A 26,065-nucleotide genomic window follows, 5' to 3' on the forward strand; every position below is an offset into this window, starting at 1 on the left:
CTTCAGGGTTAACCAAATGTTAAGCCATACTTTCAAGGGCATTGGCCAAACATCTTTAACTGTGACAGGCTTAGGGCATTGACCACCTCTTTAGGAAGCCTGTTCCAGTGTTTGACCACCCTCTGAAGGAGGTCAAAGGAAGATTAACTTGACATTCCATAGTTTAACTAAAAACAGCAGGTTGTTATAAACTAACCCAAAGAGGCTTTGGTTTTCTTTGTGGTCTTGAAAAGAACATGTCATGGCTTTCCTGTGTAGAGAAACTGCTGAACCTTATTTTAAGATGAATGTTAGAAACTGATCCCAGAATCTCAAGACATAAATATTTTCCTTGATACCTTGCTGCTGTCAAAGAACTTGCTTGGCTAATGTAGGTCACCAGAAATTATTTCCAGCTCAGCTCTTAGAGACTAGCAGAAGAATAGCCTGTCTCTTTGGACATTTCTGAAGCATCACATGGAAATCAGGCGCTTCTAATGTGGTCCAGTGTCCTCATTTTAATGTTATCACATCTGTAGGAACATGGGGCCTTGTATCCTGCTAACTGCTGTAATAATTTTTAACTCAGACCAGGCAAACAAAGGTACTAATTATAAAATCTAAGCTAAAGAACATGGTTACAAAGGGTTGTAGAGAGATAGATAGAAGTAAAATCCAAGAAAACCCTGCTTAATCTATACACCTATATGCTTATATACATGTAGATGATTTTCAGAATCAAACCTAGGACTGCTTTTGCTCTCTGAGGGGGAAGGAAGGAGGGATCTCATCTCCACACTCTACAGCTCCTGTCCATCGGATGGAGATACCACTCTTCAAGGAGATATGCAGCTCTCATCTCTTCTTTAGGGATCTCTGAGGTCCTCCTATTCCCTGTTCCCAGATTTAATATTTTTCTCAGGTAGGGGGAAGTCTTGGCTTTTCATCCCACTTCTCACCATTAAGTGCAAGTATTATCGCTGCCATTATCTTCTGCCACAACAGCGACAAAAAATATCAACTAAAGATTACAACACACTCAGTATGTTCTAAGAGGATATTCTATCTGTTCTAGGACACAATTCTTCTTCCTGCTTAATTGGTTAGTGTTCAAGCCCCAGAATAAAGCTTTTTTATGTTTTACATTCCCTATAAAGATAAAACCTGCTAATCAAGTGTAATACAATCCCATCACTGAGATGAGTTCATTCATCCCATTATGGCTTCTCTTTTGAGATCAGACACAACGGCAGCCAATTCTCTGCATGTTGGCAATGGATTAAGGACCGACTGCCCCCAACCCTGTCTTTGAGGGATAGTCTGTTTCAAGCCAGGATCCTGGGCTGCTCAGCAGAAGGTCTTTTTTTCTGGGTTGCTGTTTAATAACAACTGCTGAACATGTGATGAGGCTAAAACCTACAGAAGTTCCAAGGGCAGCTGCAGACTGATTGAACAACTGCCCAAGGAGTCCTGGTGCCAAATCACACATCCCCAGTCACCCACCGCCCACAAAAAGGACTAGAGAACATAAATTCAACATGTGCTTAGCAGGGAAGACAAAGGTTAAAAAAGAAAAGGTGGATAGAGAGAGGAAAAAGGAGACCTGCTAAGGTCATCAAGTCTAACCTCTGCCTAAGAAGAATTGCTCCCTAGGAGACATTCATTTTGTACAGCCAAGTTTCAGAAGTCCTGAGAGGTGACTTTGCATCTATTCCAGCACCTGGTAGATCTCACTGTCAGAACATGCTTGACATGTAGTCAATATGCTTTTTTTTCTTTTTCTCTCTTTCTTAATTTTATTTCTGGATTTGAAAGAGAGAAGGAACCATTTGGAACCTTTAGCTCAATCTCCACAACAAACATCACAGGCCCTGGCTTCTATTGAGGTCTCAGTTGCAACATCCTCTTCATTTACTTGTACAAACCACCCTATTTACCTGACTATAGTTCCCCTGGGTCCTAGCCCAGTGCTTCTCCTTGGTACATCTGCATTGCTGCAACCAACATTCATTCCTCTCTTTTCTCTAGCCCCATGCAAAGAGCTCCACCAAGCCCTGTCTCTCTTCCTTTAAAACTTCACTGAGCTCCATTTCGTTTCTGGCCTTTAATCTAAACCCTCTTCCCTAAACATCCAGTTTTACCAATGTAATCTAGCTAATAGTAGGTCCAGTCCAGGACTCACTAACAAAGGTCCCAGGAGCTGTTACATTAAGACCCTAAAGCCAGACCTGTTATTCCAAGCACTTCAGTGCAACCAGGCAAATCAGTCTCAGCTTTTTCCCTGATGGATTTTCTTATCAGTTCACCTCTTTTTAAAGGTGCCTTATTTACCTTCACCCCAATATCAAACAGATAGTGTCAGATACTGGCTTACTGTGAAAATTCATATATGGTACCTACCCTAATATTATCTATTAGGAATATTCAGTTATTTTCTCACCTGCCTTAAGCTTCCTGCCAGTCTCCCCATCTTTCACATGAGCACAATTCAATCCCACAGACTTTAATCATGTGCTCTGTAAATGCAACCTGAGCTGAACAGAACCTATAGCTGTACTTCCATTCATCAACAGCACTGCGACATGAATAAGAAAGCAAGGACAAGACAACAGGAGAGCTCTCAGGATCAATCCAGTATCTCTTTAATAGACTTGTGGGTGCATTTGAGGTGGTTTTTTGTTTGGTTTTATTTTCCTTGCCAGGAGTGTGGTTTTGTTATCTTCACTTAATTTTGTTAATTTTCTTCAGCTTTAAAGGTGAAACTCAAATTTACTTCTGCTGTGATTTGATTTTCCTACATCTTTCAGAAAATTGTTCATTAAAGAGTCTAAGCTTGCATTCCTATTCCTTTTGCTCTAGATTGAGCATGTTCTAGTACCCAGTGTGCCCAGCTCTTGTCAATGATCAAACCAGAACTTTGCTGCAACACCCATTCCTAAGGAAGACCCTGTAGGGGAGGTTTATGGATGAATCCTACTGAGACCAACACACATCTTGTGTCTTAGAAAACTGCCTTTTAAAAGAGAAAGAAGTCACATTTCCCAGCTGCAGAGCCTTGCCCTACTGATTTGATCATGAGTAAGCTAGATGGACCAGCTGGGGATTCCCACAGGAACATTTTAATCAGGTCAGACACAACATGACCTAGCACTGGAATGAAACCCCAAGGCAGTAAGCTGCCACCTGACATCATGCACTGCTGGAGGGGAGTTGTTTCTGCTTCACCAGTGTACTGTAACAGAAGAAACACAGCTTAAACTCTTCACTTTTCATCACCTGGTCCATGAGCAGCAGTGGAAAATGTCAGATAAGCATCCAACCTGGGCACACCAGTCTCTGCACCAAGGGGCCCTGAGGCACCACAGACCCATCCCTCCACCCATCTCCTTCACAGCTCACGGTCCTGCATCCCCAAACTCTTCGCAACCTCTCCCATGTGGATGGGGCTGTGAAAGGAAGGTCTGAGCTCTGAATGTGTGAATGCCATGTGGCAAACTTCCGCAGGCAAGCAGCAGCATGTAGACCATGAGGTGAGACTGGACTAACTGCACTTAACCAGTCCACTCACGCCCTGAAAGGTGGGGAGTGCACCAGGAGGAACACTGCCTGGAAAGCATCTTGCTCTATACACAGGATCACCAATGCCACGTGTAGAAGTGCACAAACTTAATACAAGTGTCCTAGGGAGTACAAACTGCCTGGCAAGCAGTCACAGATTTAAGCTGCCTGCAAAGAAATTTAATGCAAGAAAAAAAACCACTTTTTCTTGTAAAAACTTCATTGACAAAACTCGACTGATGAGATTTTCAAGGCTGCACTCTGCAAAAACCACAGCAGGGGAGAGACAGGTTGTCTTGTAACTGGCTTCAAAGCCATAGCGCCTGTTTAGCTTTGGTTGATGACCCTTAGCATCCTCTCTCCCGAAACAGCCAGCAAAGCAGGCAACAATCAGCATTCACTTGCTGACATCTAGTGTCGGTAATAAGCATTGTGGTCCTGCCTCTGAAATGGTTTTCCTCAGGCTCTCTCTGCCGCCTGCCACACAGTGAATTTTGAGCACAGCTATTAATGTTTCACAGTTTCAACCAATCTGATTACAGTTTATTCTTCTATTCTTCCTACAATAACCAGACTTCACCTTTTTGTGCTCTGGGTTTCTTCCAGCACTCCAGTACCATGTGTGTTTTCTTGCTTAAAAGAATAACACAGTTTTGTAGACTGTGTCTGGATCTTATTTAAAACAAAGAAAATTGGGCCTTTACAACCTCTTCGTGCCTCCTTTTGAGTGCTTGTGGTTGGATCTAAAAACCTCCTCCATTTTTCTCAGTACTCCTTACGGATGAGGAAAGGAACCATTAAAAATGACAAGAGCAAATTCAGAGTTCTGGTATAACTGAGACTGAAAAGGACCCCTGGATGCCTCTTGTCCCAACCCTTGCTCAAAATTTCACGTTGGCCTGCTTTTTCAGTAACTATCTAGTTAACTTCTATTTGGAGAAGAGAGATTCCACACATCTTTGAGCAAAACCCTGGCAATTTACCATCACTGTCACCTTTTTTCCAGGTCCACAAAGAATAAGAGTCCATGGAAGTTTGGTGACTTGAATGATGGAACTCTGGATGGTCACAGAACAACAAGTATTTCTGTAGGGATCATGATGTTCTCCTAGCATCAGAGCTAGGAAGTGTTAAAGTGGTATGCTAGTAAGTGCTGGAATGCTGCAGCACTAAGGTAGGTACTTCGGTGCTTAGGGTTTGGAGAAGGGCGTATGTCCCAGGGTGAGATTTAAAAGTCTTAAATCCTACTTTTTGAAGATCTTAGGAGTCTAATTCTGTGCTGCCAGTAGGAGAGGGAGGAAACACAACTTGTTCCAGGAAATTCCCATTTCAAAGAGATTCCTCTAAAACCAAGGCAGGGTTATCTCTCTCTCTGGGAAAGCTGGAGATCATTACAACATTCCCTACTGCTTTTCTCCATTTAAGGAGAATGCATCGACTCTGGAGAGGGATGATCCCATCTTCCCACTCAAATAAATTAAATCCTCATTCCAGCTGCCCAAAGGTATGAATTTGGTCGCAACACATAATTTTTCACCCTCACAGTCATTCACCCTTTTCCTCCCACCTCATTACCCCCTGAAGCTGTCCCACCATGCACCCAAAACACAAAATGTGTGGGGCCACAGAAGAAAAGGCCTCTAAGGGAGCTCAGCTCACTAAGGCGGTTGTGATGGCCAAGAGGTTCTTGTGTACACAAGCCTGCAGCCCTCATTCACGTTTTATGTGAGACTTTTCCTGAGAAATAGCTGCCACAAGGATCTGCTGACATTGTGCACATCTCATCCACAAACACAAAGCATGTATGGCCACAGGCATATGGTGGATCTAGTCCAGAGCCCATGGCTATTGACACAAAACCTCCCCCTGACAGCAGTTGCGTTTGGACTGAGCTCAAAAACCTGAAGTCAATGTTATGTTGGCTCTTCTCCTTTCTCCAAGGCTGCTGCTGCTTTTTATTCCAGTTGGATGAGATACACTGGGACAGACACATGGACACACACCCCTTCAGGTCAAAATAGAGCTTTAGGCAGTATTTTTAACAAAATGCCAGGTTTTGTGTCTTAGCTGACCTTGTAGGCGTGGGGCAAGGCAGGCCAGGTCAGTCATTGTTGTGTTGCCCAGCAATCCACAGTTGGTGCCACAGACTGTGACCAAAGTCTTCCCTGGGGAAAACCCAATTCCACGCAGGTAAATTGCTCCTCCATTCAAACCACCTTGGAAAAGAACAGAAAATGGTAATTAAGACACAGCCTGACAGCCAGCTGTCAACAAGGGTATGCTTTTCAATTCATCATTTTTGTGTCCATGCAAAAAAAACCCACCCCCTGCAGTTCCTCACACTGCACCCCATAAGAGAAGCTGCAACAGGCCTTCATGACTTACCCCAGTTGTGATGGACAGCCGTCACCATCAGCTCAGAGGTGAATGTCAGGTTGGAGGAAGCCCAGCCCCTGGGGACATCCAGGCCCAGCACACTGTAATGGCCAACAGGGAGCAGAGGAGCTGAGCACTGCAAAGTAGAGTTAGTGATGGTGACATTGCTACAAGCAAAGTCTCCAACAAATACATAGATGGTGTCCATCTCTGTGACCAGTGATACTCTCATTGTTAAAAGGAGACCAGTTGCAGAAAGTGAAAGCAAAGCTGGGGTAAAATCCTCATTATAACTTATTCTTCCAAGGTAATAGGTGATGCCATCTACTTTTAGAGTCAAAGATCTATTCCCATTACCTGGGGGCACTGTACACTTGATAGCTACACAGGTGACACTGAGAATGAGGCAAGGGTGGTGATCAATGAGAACAGAAGTCATTCTCTTTCCTTTCAGTGTCAAGCCTGCTAAGGTGAGCAGTCCTCCACCATTGGTACTGAAGTTTTGTGGGTAAAACCAATGCACTTGTGGCAGGAGGGCAAGAACAGGGGCTGCCTTTCTGAAGCAAGCTTGCCCGCTTTTCCTGTTGAATATGGAAATGTTGTGCTCCCCAGGGGAAATGCAGTCCATCTGGCACTTGATGCTGGTCTCATTCCAGAAAGTTACCTCGCAGACAGCCTGGTTATTCACACGTACCATGGGCCTATCATTTGGCCATGACAACCTTTGTCCTTTGATCGCCACATATGTGAACGTTCCATTGGTTTCCCAGGTCACCGAATCTACAAGAGGGGTCCACTGCTCATGAAGGTGAAGCATGCAGTCTCCAAGGCAGACACTGCTGATGCCATTGACAACTGCAGTGACATTAAGAGCCCAGGATGCCCCAGACAGCCACTGATAATGGAAAGGATGAGCCTCTGGAAGGACAATGCAACTAATGGCATTATCGTCAGATTTCTGGACCTCACAGGAATAATTATTCTGCAGGCTGACCTGTACTAAATTCCTCCTGGATTTTAAAGCAATACCAGATACAGTGAGTAACATCCCACCACAGACTGATCCTTGTGATGGGACTATGGAGGTTATCTGTGGAGTTATTTTAATGGTCTGCAGCCTTGCCGTTACACGAGCATATCCCAGCTGCCTCTGCATAACCTGGACGGGGAAAATCCCAGGTTCCAGGCTGTTCAGAGGCAAAGAGCACTGATGAAACATTGCAGACTCATTGCCATGTTGAAATTCAAGTTCACATTCACTATGTCCAAGCTTAGCAACAGATCCAGTGATGTTTATCCCTTGGATGCTCAACAGCAGACTGCTTTCTGTGATTTCCATTTTAACAACAGTAATCACAGGAGTCAAAGCTCTTTGGTAATTAAAGGTGGTGGTCCTTTCTGAAAAGAGAACGTGTTGAATTGACCTACTGCTGATGGCTACGTTTACTCTGACAGAGATTTCTTGTGAATCTTCATTAGATAAATTAGCAGCTGAGGGGGTCAGGCACCAAATTGTATCTTCTGTCAAGTGAGTAACCTTACAGGTTTTCCTGTTCATTGAAACGGAAACCAGGGCAGGATTTTGGCTAAAGCCCACCCCAGAGATTGTGAGCAGTGTTCCACCTAGGAGTAAAACAAAATAAGGAAGGGTTTTATATGCAGGAAATAATCTGAACAATCCAAACCATGATAAAGCTTATAAGCACAGCAGTCTTAGCCAAGATGAACAGAAGAAATTAAGTTCTTTTTTTTTTGAACAAGACGGCTAGAGACAATAGCAATTGTATCAGGATAATCCTATGTGGACAGGAGGCTAAGGTATCAGATAGCCAGGGACCTTCATGGCAGCAAATGACATTAGAAAGCCACCACAAAACTGGAGGAAACTGCTGTGAGAAGACCCATGAGAGTGCACAGGGACTGAACTCTTCAGGGAACGGGATGGTCTGCACAAGCAGGTGGGGAGATGCCAGATGTGGTTTGGTCCTGCTGCATACATGGAAGCAGGATATGGTATGACTACTTTCAAACAAAAAGTCAAACCCACAGACCTTGCTTCAATCTTCAGTTCTGCCTGGCTGCTCAGGCAGAGTGCCAGATTTGCCATGCACTGATGGTCACTTGCCCTGGAGGAGTTCATTGACCAGAAAAGCTGATGCATTGATGAATACATCCAGCTTCAAACCCTATGTTACTTTTATGCTCCCAGTCTGCACCATTTAAGATGGGTAGAACAGGAAAAGGAAGAGAAAAATAGCTCCCTTTCCACTGTCAAAGGCGACTCTGACCAGGGCTCCCAATGCATGACCTGGAGGACACACAGGCTGTCTGCTTTTCCCTGTGGTTATCTGTGTGTTTTTATTACCTGGGTGTCTACTTAAGGCCACAGAAGGTGACAGCAAAAGGCTAGTGCAAACTGATAGGGTAATTCACACAGGAAAGCAATTCAGGCAGAGTTAGACACAAAGGTATGGCCTCCAAATGAGGCTATTCTTGTGCCTAGTGCTGGAAGCTAGAAGATTTATAGAGAAATATTATCATACACTGCTCCATTCATATACTCTTCCTAAGTCATCCTGTATTTGGGTCACTCTTGGGAGACAGGCTCTATTTGGTCTGATCCAGCACAGTTGTTTTACCACATGTCATTGTAATCACTCTCCATACTGGCAGGAGAAGGAGCCTTAGAAGTCTCTGCTACCACCCTTGCCACTGAGGGTAGGTGCTAATTATCTGGAATAAGCATGAAACCCAATGTCTGTATTTACATGCTGCAACACAGCCATATCTGCATTTCCTCTCAGGGTGTTGAGAATAAGGGCAGCAGCGAAGAAGTAGCAGCCTGGATTTAAAGTAACAATAATAAAAATGTAAACCCTCCAGCATTCCCAGCCTAATCCCGTGCTTCCAATCCCAGAGCCCAGCTGAAACCTCTCTCAGTTTTCCTTGAGTCTGCAGTACTAGTACTCCCAGGGCCCTGTCTTGCTTCAACCTCTTTATCCATTAAACACATGCCCTTCCTTTTCCCATGATCAGCCTGAAAAATAAGTCAGTTTATAATGGGGTTCCTTTTGAGTGAACTCTAATCCTTGATCCAGATGGCCACGCAAGTGTTATAGACAACAAAAGACCAGAGATAATGGAGGGGGTAGGACTGGTGATTTTTCCAGTGATGAGATTCTCTGTCAACTTAAGCCATTCACACAACTACAGCTAAAGTTTTAATCGGTTCTTATTTAAACTTCAGTTTACCCTTAAATATGAAAACAAGGGTGCAATAATTTATTTTCTGGCCTTTTTTTTTACTATAGCTTAATCTTCAAAACTGATAAGCTTTGCTTTCCAAGCTCTATCCCCACTCTCTTCTTTCAAGGTTTGGTCAATCACAAAGTATTGAAGCAATCATGTAACATAAATCCCCTGAGTTTTTGTATCTTTAACTATATTGTGAGCCTAGAACAACCTGTGGAGGACCTGAGGTTGCATCACAAGAATTTCTCTGTTTCCTATAATAGCATTTCTAAGGGCTCGTGGAAAAATCACTACATTTTGAGGGGATTCAACTCTCCCCCACCCCCATCAAAATGACAAAATAAATTAACTATACCAAATATGATTTTTTAGATTTAAAGTTAAACTTTTCTTTTTCATTCAGTCATATCTGGCTCTGAAACACAATTTACTTCCAGTGTTTAAAAACCTGGAATGAGACTAAAAAATGCTTCATTTTTTATTAAGTTTAACATTGAAAAATGACTTTTTTTTTTCTTTTCAACTTAACAAAATAGAGTGTCTCCTTTGGGATCACTTGAAATTATTGTTTGTTTCAAACCACACTTGTACCCTGCTTGTCACCTAACTTTCAGATAGAAAGCCTTGAAAGATGGAGGTGTAACAACTGAAAGAAACAGCACAGATGAGTCAGGTGTGGGAACACTTTGTTTTCCCAATGGGAGCATGCAAGGATACATGAGCAAACACTTGAAGGTATGAAATTGAAAGCACAGGGAGCCCTGAGCCAGCCAACCAGATTGAGGGATGCTCACTACAATCCCACATTTCCAGACTGCTGCTGTCTGCCAGTTGATGTCTGCATAATAAAGGGTCACAGATTTAAAACACCCTCATTTAAACTGATGTGAAATGGGATGCCCTTTTCATTCCTGCAGGAAAACTGTGCCCTTGATCCCTTTAACCTCCATAAGTGGCTGCAGATGTACCAACGCTGTTTACCCAGAAAGGAGCCACAACACGGCTCTGTGCTGAAGATCTCTGACAGGTACTGGATTAACGGCTCAACCCTGGAAAACACAAGCAACATAGAAAGGGGGTTTGGAGGTTTAAGGGGTTTTCTATATATGTTTCTCTCCTGCTGCAGTACTCTTCTCCCTTATAACTCCTTCTAGGTTGGAAGGCCAGATAACCACCTGGCACATCCTCTTTGTTCAATGCCACAGTGACAAGACCACACCACAAACCAAATCTGTGCATATGACTTGAGCCACATGTACTGCAAACACCTTCTTATCAAGCGGCAACCTGTTAGTCAAATTTAGTCCATGAGGTACACCTGAATTGCTCATCAAAGGAGGAAAGAATGAGGGAGTTTTTTGCCAAACAGACCCCACGGTAGCTATGCCCACAGAAAGAAGATCAAGCACACGGAAGAAATCCCAGCTGCCTTCCCTCCTTACATTCTCACACCATACCTGAAGCACACTCAGATAAAGGCGTAGCTCCACTTCTCTCCCACCAACATCTATTTTTTCCTCACCACCCCCCTCCTTTCAAAAAGGACAAGCTAGAGAAGCAGACCTTCCCAAGCCTTCAATCCATCCCACCAGAGATCAGAGTTGTCTCCTAATCTGACCCATCTCCCTCCACTCTCTGTCCCTGGAGACAAAGTAATAGTGCTGAAAACAGATCAGTTATCAGTATCAGATGTAATCCCTGCGTGTCGTTCCACTGACCGTAGGTTTTATCCTTCTGAAGTTCATTAATGAAACAAGCAGCCTAGGGTGGTTTGTGAGCAATAAAAGTCGCTCCCTTCTCTGCACTACCGTTGCTTCAGGATCATTCCTAGCAACTGCCATGGATGAGCGCTGCTTGGCTGAGAAGCAAAACTGTGTTGCTTGAGAATGTATTGTTGCATCCCACTTTCAGGTCAGCTTTCCCCCACATTTGAATTCATTTATACATTTATCTAGGCTTGATGTGTCACCTTAAAAGATAGAAATAGCTTCATTTAAAAATTCTCCAAACAAAGCATTTTCTTGTTTTTCGAACTAGCTTTTGTTTTTCTCAGGAAATGTATCTTTTCTTCTGCTGTTTTCCTACAGCAGAATTTATCTGCATTTGACCTGAATCTGTGAATACCTTTGATTGTCTCAATATGCATTTTTCATCAAATCAACTGTTTTTTCTAAAATGTTTCTCTCCTGCCTCCTACTGATCCAAGGGGAGTTAATTGACTCGCATTAGCAGTTTGCTGACTTGGGGTACACAGATCAATAAATGCCTTGATAATTATTCATCATTTTATACCACACTGCAAATTTCACTGTTAGGTACAGAACTTGTGAAAACTCTTACCTTCTTTTTCAGATTAACCCTAAAATACCAAATAGAAGGGAGAATGAAATGTATATCTTAAAGTACACATGTTCACATACCCTTTTGAAGCAGCAGCAACACCATTGATGGTAACAGAAACGTTGTACCATCCTGCAGCCAGGGCTGGAAGCATCACATTGACGCTATGGTCTGTCTGTGCCTGGATCTGTGGCCATGAGTCCCCAATTTGAACCTTGATATCTGAATCTCTGTAGCTGGCAAACTGGGATATTCCAATCTGAAGCTCCTGACCACCTACAAGGAGAAGAATGGATAAAACCACCTCAGTGTTGCTGGCAGCAGTTATTTTAGCATGTGCAACCATTGCACAAGGAAGAACATGGGGTCTCATCATGCTAGAACAGGTCCAGTCACATCCGTCAGCCCAAAACACTGACAAGCACAGTGATTCTGCATCCTACTCAACCCCTCCATGATAAGGTCACAAGCCACGAGTGAGACTTCAGCACAGTGAACTTGGTTATGATCATCTATAGACACCCTCAGGATAAGGTCCATGCCCCCTTATCATAAATGTCTATCATATAAATATCTGCAGCTGATAAAAGCCAAATCCAGTCGTTCTAAACCTCCCATAAACTGAAACTGAGGATTTCTGGGAATTTTCTAAATCCTTGGCAAATTATCCAGACCATTTTCTAGCACTAAGGAGCTATTTAGCAGGAGCCTTTTACAACTACATGAAAATGTCCTTGGCTACGTAAAGTCAGATGCCTACATATGTGCTGCTGTGGTTTAACCCCAGCCACCAACTAAGCCCCACACAGCTGCTCACTCACTCCCTCATAGGGCTGGGGATAGAATTTGAAGGGTAAAAGTGAGAAAACACATGGGTTGAGAATAAAGGCAGTTTAACAGGTAAAGAAAAGCTGTGCACACAAGCAGAGCAAACCAAGGAATTCATTCACTCTCCATCACAAGCAGGTATTCAGCCTTCTCCAGGAAAATGGGGCTCCATCAAGTGTAATGGTTACCTGGGAAGACAAAATTACATCACTCCCAACATCCCTCCCTTTCTCTTTCCTTCCTTCCTTTTCCCTCAGCTTTATATGCTGAGCATGACATCATATCATGTGGGATATCCCTTGAGTCAGTTGGGATCAGCAGTACTGGCTGGTCCTCTCCTGGTTCCTTGGGCACCCTCAGCCCACTCACTGGTGGGATGGTGTGAGGAGCAGAAAAGGTCTTAGCTCTGTGTAAGAGCTGCTCAGGAATAGAGTGAAAACATCCCTGTGTTATCAGTTTAGATTTGTCTCCAGCACAAACCCAAAACATAGCCGCATACCAGCTACTATGCAGGAAATTGAATCTATCCCAGACAAAGCCTCCACAGGTACAAAGCACCATTTTTTCAGGAAACATGGTGCTCTTTCCCATCTAAGCCCTGTGTGAGGCAAATTAGAGTCAGACGACAAAGAATACTTCCTTCTCTTTCTGCATGATACAGTAATACAAAATTACAAGAGCAGCAGAGAAGGGAATTTCATAACCTAAATTCCTCCTGAAATAACTTAAAAATTAGGGTTGTATGAATCAGTCCAGATAACGACATTTTCACTGAGATAGCTCTATCTGTAGTCAATGAAGAGAAGCAGAGCCTTTATGGCATGAATCATCTTACTGTAAGGAAGACATACAAAAGAGCTGTGCTGAATCCCACTACATAACAGTCTATTTCTCTTCACTGTGTTTGCAAGACATCTAAACAACAAGCACAGAAACATCTTTAGGAGGTGAATCTCATCCTCCTGTCTCCCCTGAAGGGTGTGGGTTCAATTGCACAGAAGCAGGAATAAACAGGATGAGAATGGGTCCTGAAGTCTAATTTCCTGCTGTCATAGACCATGTTACATAAATCCCTTTCCTAAATTAATCAAGCTAAAGCTATTAATATTTTTTTGCCTGAAACTCTTGTCTACTCACAGAGTTCTCCAGAACAGCTTTAATTTTTCCTATTCTTCTTCTTCATAGAGCACGTGGCACTGTTACCCCAACCACAAGAGAAGGTAGTCATAGAATCACAGAATGTTTTGTGTTTAGAAGGGACCTTAAAAACACGTCTTCTAACCCCTCCTGCCACGGGCATGGACGCCTTCCACTAGAGCAAGTTGCTCAAAGCCCCACTCAGCCTTGCCTTGAACACTGCCAGGGATGGGGCAGCCAAAGCTCCTTTGGGCACCCTGTGCCAGGGCCTCACCACCCTCACAAGGAAGAACTTCTGCCTAATATGTAATCTAAATCTCCCCTCTTTCAGTTTAAAGCCATTCCCCCTTGCGCTGTCACTACTTGCTCTTATAAGAAGTCAGGAGCAGCTCATCCGCTTTGCTTTCTCACCTTGTCTTAATCAAAATTAACATTTATAGGTTAATGCATCCTTACTAGAGATTTAGATCTGGGCAGCAATTTTGTCTCCCAAGCAGATACCTGGGTCACTTGGCTTTAGCATCACTCCCCAGCAGGCACTATTACCATTCAGCTCCACAGCCTCAGCTTTGGAGATGTCTCTGCTTTCTGTGAAGCAGGAGGGTCTGCACAAAGCTCCCCTCATCTAACAGCTACCCTGAGCAGGTCTTGAGGCCAGTACTTTTCAATTCTGCATGTGCAGAGTCAAATAAAGTTTGAAAGCCTGCGAAGTTGAATATGTTAATAGCATGAACTCTTTGGGCTCTTGGTCAATTGTCAGCTTAATCCTAGATGCCTGGAAGGCATTGGTGTAATTTATTTATTCTTTTTATTATATAGGAGGAAAATTATATTAAAAGACGAAGCCGTGGAGGTTCTGAATAAGAGATTGAACTCAGCCACACCACCACTCACAAGACACTATAACATTAAGGAATTCCTTGCACTTGGGCTGCCCGCGGCTAGAAAAATCTCCCCTTGGTGCTATGATATCTGAATAATATTTAGGTGATAAAGGACATTTTCTCTTATTTATGCGTTCTGGAGTAATAGAAAATGACAAGCGCATTTGGGGAAAGGAATAGAAATGCCAGGCATGCACGAAGAAGCGTATTTTGTCACTGACAGTCACCTAACTCCTTGCACCCCCCATGAAGTCCAGCCAAACTGTTGAGCAAGGGGGAGCTTTATTTAGGTGTGCACTGGGGAGGGGATATAAGGATGTGCACTGTAAAAAAGGGAGGGGGATGAACCAAGCAGTCAGATTATTGCATCTTTGAAGGAATGAAGTGAATGAAATTCTTCTCTGAGCTACCACCATCCGCAATAGTAACACTTCTACACATGATGCCCAATACATGTCTGCAGCCTTTTCACCTGCTATGCCGCTTGAGTTTCTGCTCAGTGATACAACAGCTGGGTTTAAGGAAGGATCATATTGGAACAAGTTGGTTACTGTTATTGCCTGGTACCCAGAAATCAGTGTCACATGAACTGTAGCATTTTCTGTCCCCTAGAAACAGAAACGAAGATAATGTCAGAAATAAGAATACACAAATAAATAAAAAAGTTATTCCCTATATTCCTGCATCTCCCATAAGTCAGACACTTGGCCCTGATGAAATTTGAATTTATCCCAGACTCTATTTAAATGTGTATAGTTACATTGTCTGTAAATGAACATCTATGAAGAGTTAAAAACCTTAAAACAATCTCAGACTATGCAGATTTTCATTTGCTATAGCCATATTAGTAAATTAAACAGTGATAAGTCTCAGGCATAGACAGTTATTCCTATGCTTAAACTATTAGCACTATCCTGGGTATAAATTTGCCAAGTAGCAAAGAGCACTGCTGGTAACAATCCCTAGGCATGTATTTTGCATTACATGCAGATTATGTCCAAATGAGGTCTGCATATAAAGTAGATTTGTAGCTGAAGTGGGTTAAAAAATGTGAGCAAGAGCAATTGTACCATGCATGTTTAATCTACTACTATTGCCATTTCCTCTTCCCCTAGCATAGCTCAGGCTAGGAAAACATAGAAAGGGTGATAGGCTGCTGAGTGTTCCCCGGAAAATGCAGTTTCTTACCCGAGAGGGAACTATACATTCAATCCTTGTTGAATTCCTGTTATTCTCCAGAATAGGGCAGGGCTGAGATCCAAACAACACCAAGTTTACCCCTTCCAGATTGGACCCACTGAGAGCCACTCTCAGTCCTCCTACAAAACCAATTATTCTGTTACGTTTAAGATGTAGAGTGATATTTTTATGCAAAAAGGATTCTTTATTAACAGTTCACTACAAAAGGCAGTTGTCTCTCAGTTGATCTGATGATGATCTGCTTCCACCTTGCTGTGCCTAACTTCCTCTCTTTCCCCAGAGATCCTTTTGCCTATTATTTGAATTGTCTGCAATACAGGAGGACTGGGTTTGTTTCTCGGTGTATTTTTTAATGACATACTCATTTAAGCTGGTAAGACCTGGCCTGCAACCTCACCCTTCAAAAGATCCCTAGCCCAAGAATAAAATAAGGAAGGAAGAAGCACTAAGAATGGAAAATGAGCTTAACGCAGCAGGTGCTTTCACAGTTCAAATAGCTGCCAAGCACCCTGCTGTCAAAAAGGCCTGTGGCATGTGTCTTAGGAAACTCAGGTTAGAAAGGGGACTTGGCAGGGCTTGAGACTTAGCAGAGTTGTGAGGAAAGTCACAGAGGGCTTGATTCTATGAAGCACTAAGCAACCTCAGCTCTCCTTTGTGCACACCAGAGCTGAGCCTCTTCAATCACACGCAGGATCATACTCAACACAAGTCAGACTTGTGATTGATCTTTCCGCAGCACCCAACTCAATGCAAACAGTCAAGGTGCCCCTCTGCTTTTCCAAGTGACTGGAAGATTCTGAAACATTTCAAAGAGAAACAGGAAAGAGAACAGGAATGCACATTAATAGCAATTTTAACCTGGACTTTGTTCTTTGATGAGGTTCAAAAGCAAATAAAAAAAACAATTATATTTTCTTGAAACTTCCAGCTCTTTGCTTTAGTTATCAGTACTGCAGAGTTTTAGGGCTACAGCTGGAGAGATGGACTGCTCAGACAGGAACTTTATCAGTGCAGTGTCTATATGTATGTGTTATTATGCCTATATTACAAACCCACTGAGTTTTTATGACATTTTTCATGTGATATAAGAAAAGCTTTTATGGTAAAGGCATTATACATTGATGGCAACCCTTTTTCCTCAATTTTTCATCAAAGTATCTTTTCCTGCTAATTTTTTAAACCACCAGAGAACTATATCTTAATTTAAAGTTAAAATTATATCTTAAAGTTTAATCTTTTCTACTTTCTCTGGCTATCAGCATAACCAAGCAAACAACAGCAATCAGATAGGTTAGCAGCAGGCTCCTTCTATCAACTGGAGCATGGTAGTATCTTTAGAAATGCATCCCATGCTTATAGAATTAGGTCACAGGTATCTCCCACCATGGCACCACTAAGACTGGTGATATTTTGATTAAGAGGGAGCTGATTCAGCAAAGGAGAAGTTGCTTCCTGGTTTTTCCTTCTATAACATTAAGTTTGCAGAGTCAGAAACAGCAAGTCTAAACTGAAGCCACTTGTCTAATGTCGTTGTCAGATAAGGAGCCTCAGATTTAAAGTACAAAATCCATGTGTGTTGTGTAAACACTGATGCTCTTAAGTTTTGATATCTACACTTATATCCATATGCAGTGAAATACTGCATATGTGCACTTTACAATAAGATTGAAGAGAGGTATTTTAAATGGAAGAAATTAAAAACACAGATGGAAGCTGTAATTCTTTCCAATTATAAATGTTCAAAGCATATGTAATGTAAGTTAGCATTATACTTGCTTTCTTTTTAATGGGTGACAGATCACTGTAATTGGGAGAACTGGATTTTCAGCGAAGGAAATGACAAGCAAGACCCAAGCACTAAAACTTGCCATAGCCAGCTTTTTTTAGGGTATTTGGGGAATATTTGGGTTTTGTGGGTTTGGGTTTCCTATGAATCAAAAGTGAATTTTAACTTTAATGTAATATATGACCCTCCCATTAGGGAAAAAAAAAAACAAACAAAAGGATTAGAAGGGTTAGGATAGCTTTCCTATTTCCTCCCATGTACTCCAACAAACCATAAAATAAAAAGGTGTTCATAACTTCTTGCTTATCAGCTTAGGAACCCTACATTGTCCAATTCTATCCTATAGCTTATCCAGAGAGATGTTTACACCCCATCATTCTCTTCCTTTACCTGCTCCAAGGAGGCCAGCCATGCCACAATCAGTTCTCCAAGCCACATAGCTGGGTTAGCTTTATGCTGCACATAGGCCAAAACTGCTTTTGGTGACGCTTGTTCTCATGAACTCAAATCACCTCAATAATGAAACTAGGAGGTTCCCAGACAAAAGCTGGGCAACTTCTACTCTCAGTGTAGGCCTGGGTCATGTTGTTTCTGGGTGTGTTCCTAGCTACTTGAAAATAAGTCGTATGCTAAGACTGTTGGCCCTTACTGCACAACCCAGGTGTGCCAAGATTGTTCTCCACATTTCTCATTGGGTTAGAGAGACTTCTTTCTCCCAAACAAGAGAGGGTAGCTTTCTACAGCATTTGGTTTGGCTTAGCTGCAGTTCTCTAGGCATCTTGCTGGAACTTCCAGATGAAGTCCCCTCATTTATGTCATATAGAGGGCATATGAGAGAATCATAATAGTCCTTTGGCTCCAGAATCCCTGTGGGAAGTCTTGCAAGTTCTTGGCTTCACCTTTTATTTCCAATTCTGTTTCGAGTAGAGTAGGGGTAATGGGAATGGAAGGAGATTCAGTTTAGTTTGCACTCTTCTAGGCTTCTCAGTTTTGTAGCTAAACATGGATGAGTTTTCTATTTTACCACTCTGAATTCTTAATTCATTTTGATAGGACTGTGATGAACCAAAGTGTAGCCATTTCATAATTAGGCTAGATTGATTTAAATACTACAAAACGATGTGTTAAATGGGTATGGGGAGATAAGCTCTGAAACACTAATACCCATTTGATCTGCTGGAATTAATATATCTGCACTTGAATTTTCATTCCTAAACAAAACTAGTCAAAAAAACTGGTGGCCTTCACAAAGAACCAAGGAAAGTCTGTCCCTCTAAGAAACTTGCCCCAGTGCTTTGGGGTACATATAGTGTGCTCAGCCATATTATGTCTTTTTTATCAGGTGCAGACCTTGGTAGTTGAAGTACAGAAGAACCAAAACATGCATAAAACCCAAGAAGCAGAGAGCAGACATCCCCTTTGAAAAAGTCTGGCATTCAGACCTACCAATCTCAGAAGTCGTAGGAGGTTCGATGGCTACCAGCTTTGGCTCAACTCTTAGGAAGATCCTTTCTCCTGTGCTGCCATTGAGTGCAAAGCCATAAGGTCTCACCAATAACATCATCTGGTAGACTCCGACTGGCAACCTCTCCATCTGGCAAACCACTTCAGTTTGATTCAGCGTTATGACATGGCAGGTGGTGTTGTTCACCTTCACCTGCAAAGCTGACTTCTCAGTGAAGCCAACTCCCCTGATAACTACTGTGGCCTGAGACCCATCATCTAAAGAAATACAATCAACAAGATCACTTGTAAATTTTGGTGCAACAATGCCCAGGGTTTACTTTTAACAAACAGTTAAATTTTTTCACCATCTTCATAAGGACATCCTAAAATCTACACCAGCGATGATCTCTTAATGTCCTTAAATTTTTATTAAAATTAACTTGAACCAAGAGCCACCTTTCACTTTAAGCACCAACCCCACTACTCTTTTTCTCCCCTTTATGCCTCTACCATCTTCATGTTGCTGTAAAAATATGCCTATGCTACATACATGAGCTGATCATAAGTGCCCCACTAGAAAGTGCAGTTTTCATAAAATTAGAAATTTCCAAAAGAATCCACACGTGCACATCATCAGCAACATCTAACAGATACTTTTCACAGGACAGTGTTTTGCCATGTAGCTCAGACACAAAGCCCCATTACCTGATGAATACTCCACATCACTGACTAAAGGTGTCATTTCCTGGCTGAACTGGAAAGAGCACGAACCAGAACAGTTTGCAAGGACATCATTCACCACCACCACCACCTGGAGACAGAAAAGAAGGTTACCCTGAAGCTGGGAAGGTGAGCAGAGGTGTTTTCTAGAGCCGCATCTACCTGATAGAGCTTCAGAGTGATACTGGTAGGCACAGCTGCTGAGAGCACCCAGACTGTGCCCGCGTAGAGCACAGTCAGACAGCTGTTTATTCTGCTGCCACCTCATTACAAATTCAAGTGCAAGGCTTGCTAAGGCTCATCTTTGGCAATGCAGAGCACAGCTTTGGAAGCTGTATCACCAGTCTTTCTCAGTGTCTGAAGGATCCTACCTCCCATCTTGCTGGGACCCACAGCTCTTCCCAACTCCTGTTATTGTAGTTATCCATTGAAGACCCTGCTTGCCATGCCTCAGTTCTTCCCACCCCACCTTGGGAACAAATTTATTATGTTTAAAGCCTGTAAGACTAATTAGAATGAATCCCAGAATGTGTCTTTTCAGCACGCAGCTCTCAATTTTATGTTTTCTTATCCCTCGTTGTTTATGCTGAAACAAGAAAGCTGTGACCTTGATTATCTAGCAAGAGACTCAGAGATAGCTCTTCTGAGATCTTAATATCTCAGAAGAGTCAGCTGCTAAAGCACAGGGCATAGGAGAGCCCCTCTTCATCTCTCTCCCAGGTATTAAGGATGGGCAGGAAAGTACACCAACCGCAAAAAGCAAAACCAGACTGTCTCCAAGAAACACAAGGAGCACAGTTATGAAGTAATCTGCTTGAATAGAGACACAATAATTAGAGGGACATTTTTATACTTGTTGCTAGCAGCAAGCCAGAATAAAGCTTCAAAAAATGAAAAGGAAATATGATTGCTGCTGCCATTCTTGTTTCACTTGGTCTATTTGAAGGTATGCCTGCATCATGGATGGCACAGGTATTAGGGGTGGTTGAGCCGCTGGAAGAAGGGCAGACCTCACGAATGGAAAAGACTCACCAAAACAGCAGGATGACCTAGTCCCAGATGTTGCACAGATGGGCTTCAAGCACATCCATCATCACCCTCTTATCCGTACAGTGCCCAGCGGTCTTTGCTGGAAGCAAAGCCAGCAATGTGCACTGCTCTGCAACATCTGAGAAGAGTTTGTCACACATTTGTCCATCCAGCAGACTCATTTATCCAGGAAGCTCTCCTTACCCCCTTTCAACAGTTGAAGAATTGAGATCCATAAAGGCTAAGGGACTTACAGACTAGTACCACAGCCACCATCTTGCTTATTCTGCCCAGCAGTATAGCAGCAGATAGGCTGCAGATGAATAGTGTCATTCCGAAGTCTGGTGGCCAGCACAATAGTACCTACACCAAGGGTGGGAGTCCAGAAATATCAGCCCTTGACCACTTCCTCAAAATGAATCAATTGCCTGCCCTCACCATGATGATCATTCTTCCCACCTGCAATAGCTCTTGGAGGAAACTCTTGCTCCACAAACCAGGTTAGCAGAATCTGACCAACTCTGCGCAAAGCACGTAACAGATTTCTGAGAGGATTTAGTGGCAGAAGTAGGCAACCTTAACACCTGTGAAACTCCTCAATCTACACTAGCCAGGTGAACCAATAGGAAGTGTGACAGCACATTAACTCACCTGTGTTTTGTTATTGAAGGTAGCAAGCATATCCCCAAATATTGGTCCAGTAAACACACCCCCATCATAAACCACGCGGCTAGAAACTGTTGGTTCCAGACCAGTGAGGTTTTCAGCAGAGACCTGGCAAAGAACAAATAATTTAAGTTTCTCATTCCTTTCTGTCATGTGATTTTTAAATTAAAACCATTCACCCAGAATTCACGGTCTTTACAAGGCAGGTCTAAATCTTCATTACCCAAGAGTTCACAGCACCTCCCTGTTCCCAACCTCGCCTTGCAGAAAAAAAGTCTGCAAGCTAAGGTGAAGAGATTCAGGAGCCAGATTTGAAAATAAGCTTCTAATAGTCAATAATAATATTTGGCATTAGGCATGGAAAGAGCTTTGAACATCTGCTCTCAAAGACATTACTCTGGGTGAAACAAGGGTCTGTGCTACAGCTGAAGACGCAGCGCAAGACTTTTCCACCTTCCAGGCTGATGTCTTGAGTATGGGAACTCATTGTTTTGTTGAAAATAATTTTACAATTTCAGAAGCTTAATACAGAAAGAAATAATTTATTTTTAAATGAGGAAGCGGCTTAGTCTGAGTCTTTATTCAAAAAAGAACCTTCTACTTGAAGCAAAACTTAAACATGACAAATATTAGGAGAGTGTGAACTGAATTTTCTTCTGAGACTTATGCGAAACAGATATGAACACATACAGGAAGTTCTCAGAAAAAGACCTTCTTGGCCTGTAAATGATGCCACAAACCTGAACTAACTTCAGTTACTGTACTGAAATATAAATGTGATTATAATAGATTTTGTTTCAGTATAGCAGTCTCTTTATAGTGCAGAACTGCAACAAAGCACATTCTAGCCTCCTCATTTTGAAGCACAGACTCTGAAGATGTAATTTCTCCTTGTGCAACTGCAATTGGTTTTTTAATCATCTAATCTGAAATTGGCTAAACTGATGTTCCTAATGGGCAGACAGATTGCTTAAGGTCCCACAAGCGTCTTCATAAAAATTAACACTGAGGGAATGAATCAGCCATGGCTAAAGGCATTGAATTGGGTTCAAAGTGGGTGTTAGTGAAAGACATTACTGTACACTGATAACATTGGGCAAATCCCCAGCTTTTGTTTTCCAAGTCAGTGTCCAGATGCTTTCATAGCAAGAATCCGAGTCTTTGGTCACAATGAAGTCACTGGTGTTGAAGTATGGGGCTGTAGAATTATCTGTGTTGTCCTGCAAAAGCTTGCGGAGATGGCTGGAGGAGGTGTGCACTGAAACATCTGAAAAAGACATTAGAAAGCAGCAGATATCATCATCCCTAGGAGAGCACATCTACCTGGTCCTAGAAAACATGGTTCATTATTGACGCAAGCCTGTTGTGGTACAAACTTCAGCAACTGCCAAAAAGAGGCAGAGGGAATTACCAGACTTCAAATACCAAACGATCATGGAATCAGAGAACAGTCACAGAGCAGTTTAGGTTGGAATGGATCTTTTAAAGTCACCTAGTCCTAAACCCTGTAATGAACCAGGATACTTCCCAGTAGATCAGGCTGTTCAGACCAACCCGCTCCCATGTTTCAACACCTTCACCGTAAAAAAATTCTTCACTATACCTAGTATGAGGATCTTCACTACTTGGTAGCTAAGAAAACCTAGAAACTTCTCTCCAGTTGGGACAATCAGAAATCTTAAGTAATACTTTGACACAATATGCACACATGAAATTTCAGCCTGCAAGTAATTTTCCTTCAAAATGGAAAGTTTGGAGGCTTCTCAGATGAGATGGGTAAGGCGTCAGTCTATCCATAAGATTTTGCTTTCTTAGGGCCAATCCCAAATAAATGCAAATAATGTTTTATTTCTTTTAACATAAAGAGCCATAGTCAGTCAAAACTGCAGATACAATAAACCTCTCTAAACCAATTCTTAAGAAAGAGGGGAAAGCACAGAGAAAAGAGATATTTCACAAATATTCTAAGGCTGCCTGTCCTATTTTTGTTTGACTTTATAACTGAATCAACAGTTCCTCAGTCAAGAACTTTATAGTTGGCTTTGCTCAGGTTAATCTGCTCACTTTCATTCTAAGTTTTTTTGATTATTTAAACCAAACGCAAGAAATCCTAGCACATCTAAGGGGTGACTATATTCAAATCAAGCAATTCTATGCACGAAAGCCTTTATGGTATCTGCAAACCCATTAACAATCCTGGTAATCCTAGAAGAGAATTAATTTCGTGGCAACGTGCAGAAGTCTTGTCATACAAGATGACCAGAAGTACACATGCTGGAGAAATATTAGCTTAATAAAACCTTGAGATGCAAAATCCCAGTTCAGGATCTGATCCAAAGTTCTTTAAGGCAAATATTTCATAATGACTGTATGCATTTTGGAGCGACCCCATACTGAACATCTAGAAATACTGCCTTGTCTATAATCTTTAACTCCTGACTTAAAAGACATCACATGCAAATATCTAGCAACTATCACAACGGGTTTAACCTGCCAGCTTGTACCCCAAGCATTTCTGAGATTAGGTACCATCTCTTCTTCACTTGGTTTCCTGCAAAGGAAATCTAAGACCTGTACTTCCATCTTCTCTTACCTGATATCACTGTATCAGCCAAGTGGATGCGGAAGGTCCCTCCAAGAGGTAGGGATGACTTTTGCAGTCTCTGAACGGTGAGGCTGACTCTCACATCCTCCGTAGATACATAGAAGTAGCCATACTCTTTAGAGCCCTCCCCAAGCAAAGCACCTCTGTGTGACAAATACTCCCAAGTTATACTTACATAACGTAGGCAATGAACAGAATACAAAATTATGGAAAAGCACATATTTAGATTATGATAGAAGAAACAGCTCATACAGCACTAACCACAAGCAAGCCCTACCCCAGTACTGGTATTAAAAAAAAAAAAAACAGCCCGATGAAGCTACAACAGCAAAGCAAAAAGCTTTCCTACTTCATCCTATAGTCTATCAAAATCTTATCTCGCCTGAATTACAGAGTTATTTAGTATTAAAATTCACCCAAAGCCAAATGAGTTCTTTCTTGCCACTAAAATTCTCCTTCTTCAAAAAAAGACTCTTTACGGTACAATGATGCCACCATGCGGTTAAATGTCTGGCCATCAGCTAAATGTCAGCTCAGCCACAGCTTCTGTAGAGTAAATTTCGAGAATACAGAGCCGAAAAGATCGCTGAGCTCTCTCGAATGATGTACATCCGGTACAGCAGATTTTAACTGATATTCCTGTCCTAACCACAGAGAGTTGTATTAGAATAAATCACAAAGTGCTAAGAGAAAGAGCCAAGTTTGTCCTGAACATATCCAAAGACAGTGATCAGCCCACAGGTTTTCAAAACATGCACTGATTTCTTCTTTTCGGTGTTCCTGGCTTCTGCATCACACACAGGTTTCTCTTAAATCTTCCTCTATGAGATGGAGAAGCCCATCAGTGCAAGCATTTCTTGATTTTTTCAGATCTTAGTCATCTCTTAAAGGAGAATCTAGCTGTCTTTGGAGCACTCAAAATTAATAACATGTTTCTTTGCATTTTCTTGAAAGAGGAGAGACCACAAGGTGAGAAATCAAATTAAGTTACAGCAGGCTGAGGTTAACCTTCTTAAAGGAGGTTTCCTATGGATGCCTGGGCAAGTCACCGAGTGAAATAACTGAGCCAAACTAACAGCTGGCTGCTGGAAAGAAGAGGCTGCAGTACCAGTGTCTTCCTTGCCTGGCTCTATTCCCATCAGGACCTTGTTGACTTGACTGGATACAACCTGACTTTTACAGGATTTATTCTCTGCCAGTATAGCCCTCTAATATTGCACACTCTGATCCAGTTAGCCTGCGGCTCTGCTGCCTCTTTCAATGTCAGGACTTCCAGAAGAGGAAACAACTCAGCAAATAAGGACACATAAGGTGGACTTCTATTGCCTAACGTGGTAACTGGTGTCATTAAAGGTGTTTGGGAGTATCTCTGGCTGATCTTTATCCACTGTTCCAGAAGGGTTTAGATCTTCTTCTAGTCCTACATCATAGAATCATAGAATTGTAGAATAGTTAGGGTTGGAAAGGACCTTAACATCATCTAGTTCCAATCGCCCTGCCACTAAACCATGTCACCCAAGGCTCTGCACAGCCTGGCCTTGAACACTGCCAGGGACGCCCACACTTATCTTACACCCCAGTTTAGATGAAATATCTTAAGTATCTCTGGTTCAGCAACTGAATCCCACTCATACAAGGGAACTTCAATACCAGAATCAGATAGCTTCACTAAGGGGGCTTTAATATATGTTCAAGATTCTATACAGCGCACAAAGCTCAAGACACTCATGCTGAAAGTCAGTACCGTAATTTAGAACTGTAGCCCATCTACTGAGTACAGACATCTCTGCAGGATTCACAGTAAATAGTCTGAACACAGCCTATTGGCAATGCCTAGAGGAAAAGACTCCAATGAAAGCACACAGATTGCTAAACTGCAGTCTTATCGTCCACTGCCTCTCATGCCCTGTTTTAGATGACAACCAGCTCCAGACAGAGAGGAACTAAGCGAGCTATTACAGCATATTGAGATGATCTACTCTCTATCCCTACCTTAAAGAAAGAAGAGGCAGACTTGAACTGCAGCCAGAAACCATCCAGGACACATTGTAAGTGGGAGAAGACCCCACCACAGATACTGCTCCAACTGTCCTCCCATCTGGCTGAGGTGGTTTGGGATCTCGCTGAGAAACTAAAAGAAAAAGGGCACATGCATTTATTAATGCAAGGAGAACAGCTGGACTATGCCTAGGTTATTTTCATTTCATAGCTGGAAACATATCTGCTTCAAGGGTTTTTTGTCTGGACAAGACCATCCAA

The 26,065-nt window shown here is 42.3% G+C and overlaps 1 protein-coding gene across 5 annotated transcripts in view; it reads right to left on the reverse strand.

Annotated features, from left to right (window-relative positions):
* PKHD1 (PKHD1 ciliary IPT domain containing fibrocystin/polyductin) overlaps nucleotides 1–26,065 on the reverse strand; it is a 272,144-nt gene that overhangs the window by 213,962 nt on the left and 32,117 nt on the right. For all 5 annotated transcript variants that reach the window (XR_010613271.1, XM_065681837.1, XM_065681838.1 and 2 more), the window contains exons 22-33: nucleotides 25,799–25,937; nucleotides 23,795–23,949; nucleotides 22,284–22,468; nucleotides 21,187–21,309; nucleotides 19,492–19,597; nucleotides 18,787–19,062; nucleotides 15,543–15,673; nucleotides 14,827–14,962; nucleotides 11,586–11,781; nucleotides 10,147–10,214; nucleotides 5,923–7,536; nucleotides 5,610–5,753 (exon numbers count right to left, since the gene is read on the reverse strand). Coding sequence is in view for 4 of the 5 variants with exons in the window: in XM_065681837.1 (XP_065537909.1) it covers nucleotides 5,610–5,753; nucleotides 5,923–7,536; nucleotides 10,147–10,214; nucleotides 11,586–11,781; nucleotides 14,827–14,962; nucleotides 15,543–15,673; nucleotides 18,787–19,062; nucleotides 19,492–19,597; nucleotides 21,187–21,309; nucleotides 22,284–22,468; nucleotides 23,795–23,949; nucleotides 25,799–25,937 (3,273 nt within the window). In the remaining variant the exon portion in view is untranslated. The remainder of the gene's footprint in view (nucleotides 1–5,609; nucleotides 5,754–5,922; nucleotides 7,537–10,146; nucleotides 10,215–11,585; nucleotides 11,782–14,826; nucleotides 14,963–15,542; nucleotides 15,674–18,786; nucleotides 19,063–19,491; nucleotides 19,598–21,186; nucleotides 21,310–22,283; nucleotides 22,469–23,794; nucleotides 23,950–25,798; nucleotides 25,938–26,065) is intronic.

The sequence above is a fragment of the Lathamus discolor genome, chromosome 5, assembly GCF_037157495.1.
Source record: "Lathamus discolor isolate bLatDis1 chromosome 5, bLatDis1.hap1, whole genome shotgun sequence".
NCBI lineage: Eukaryota > Metazoa > Chordata > Aves > Psittaciformes > Psittacidae > Lathamus > Lathamus discolor.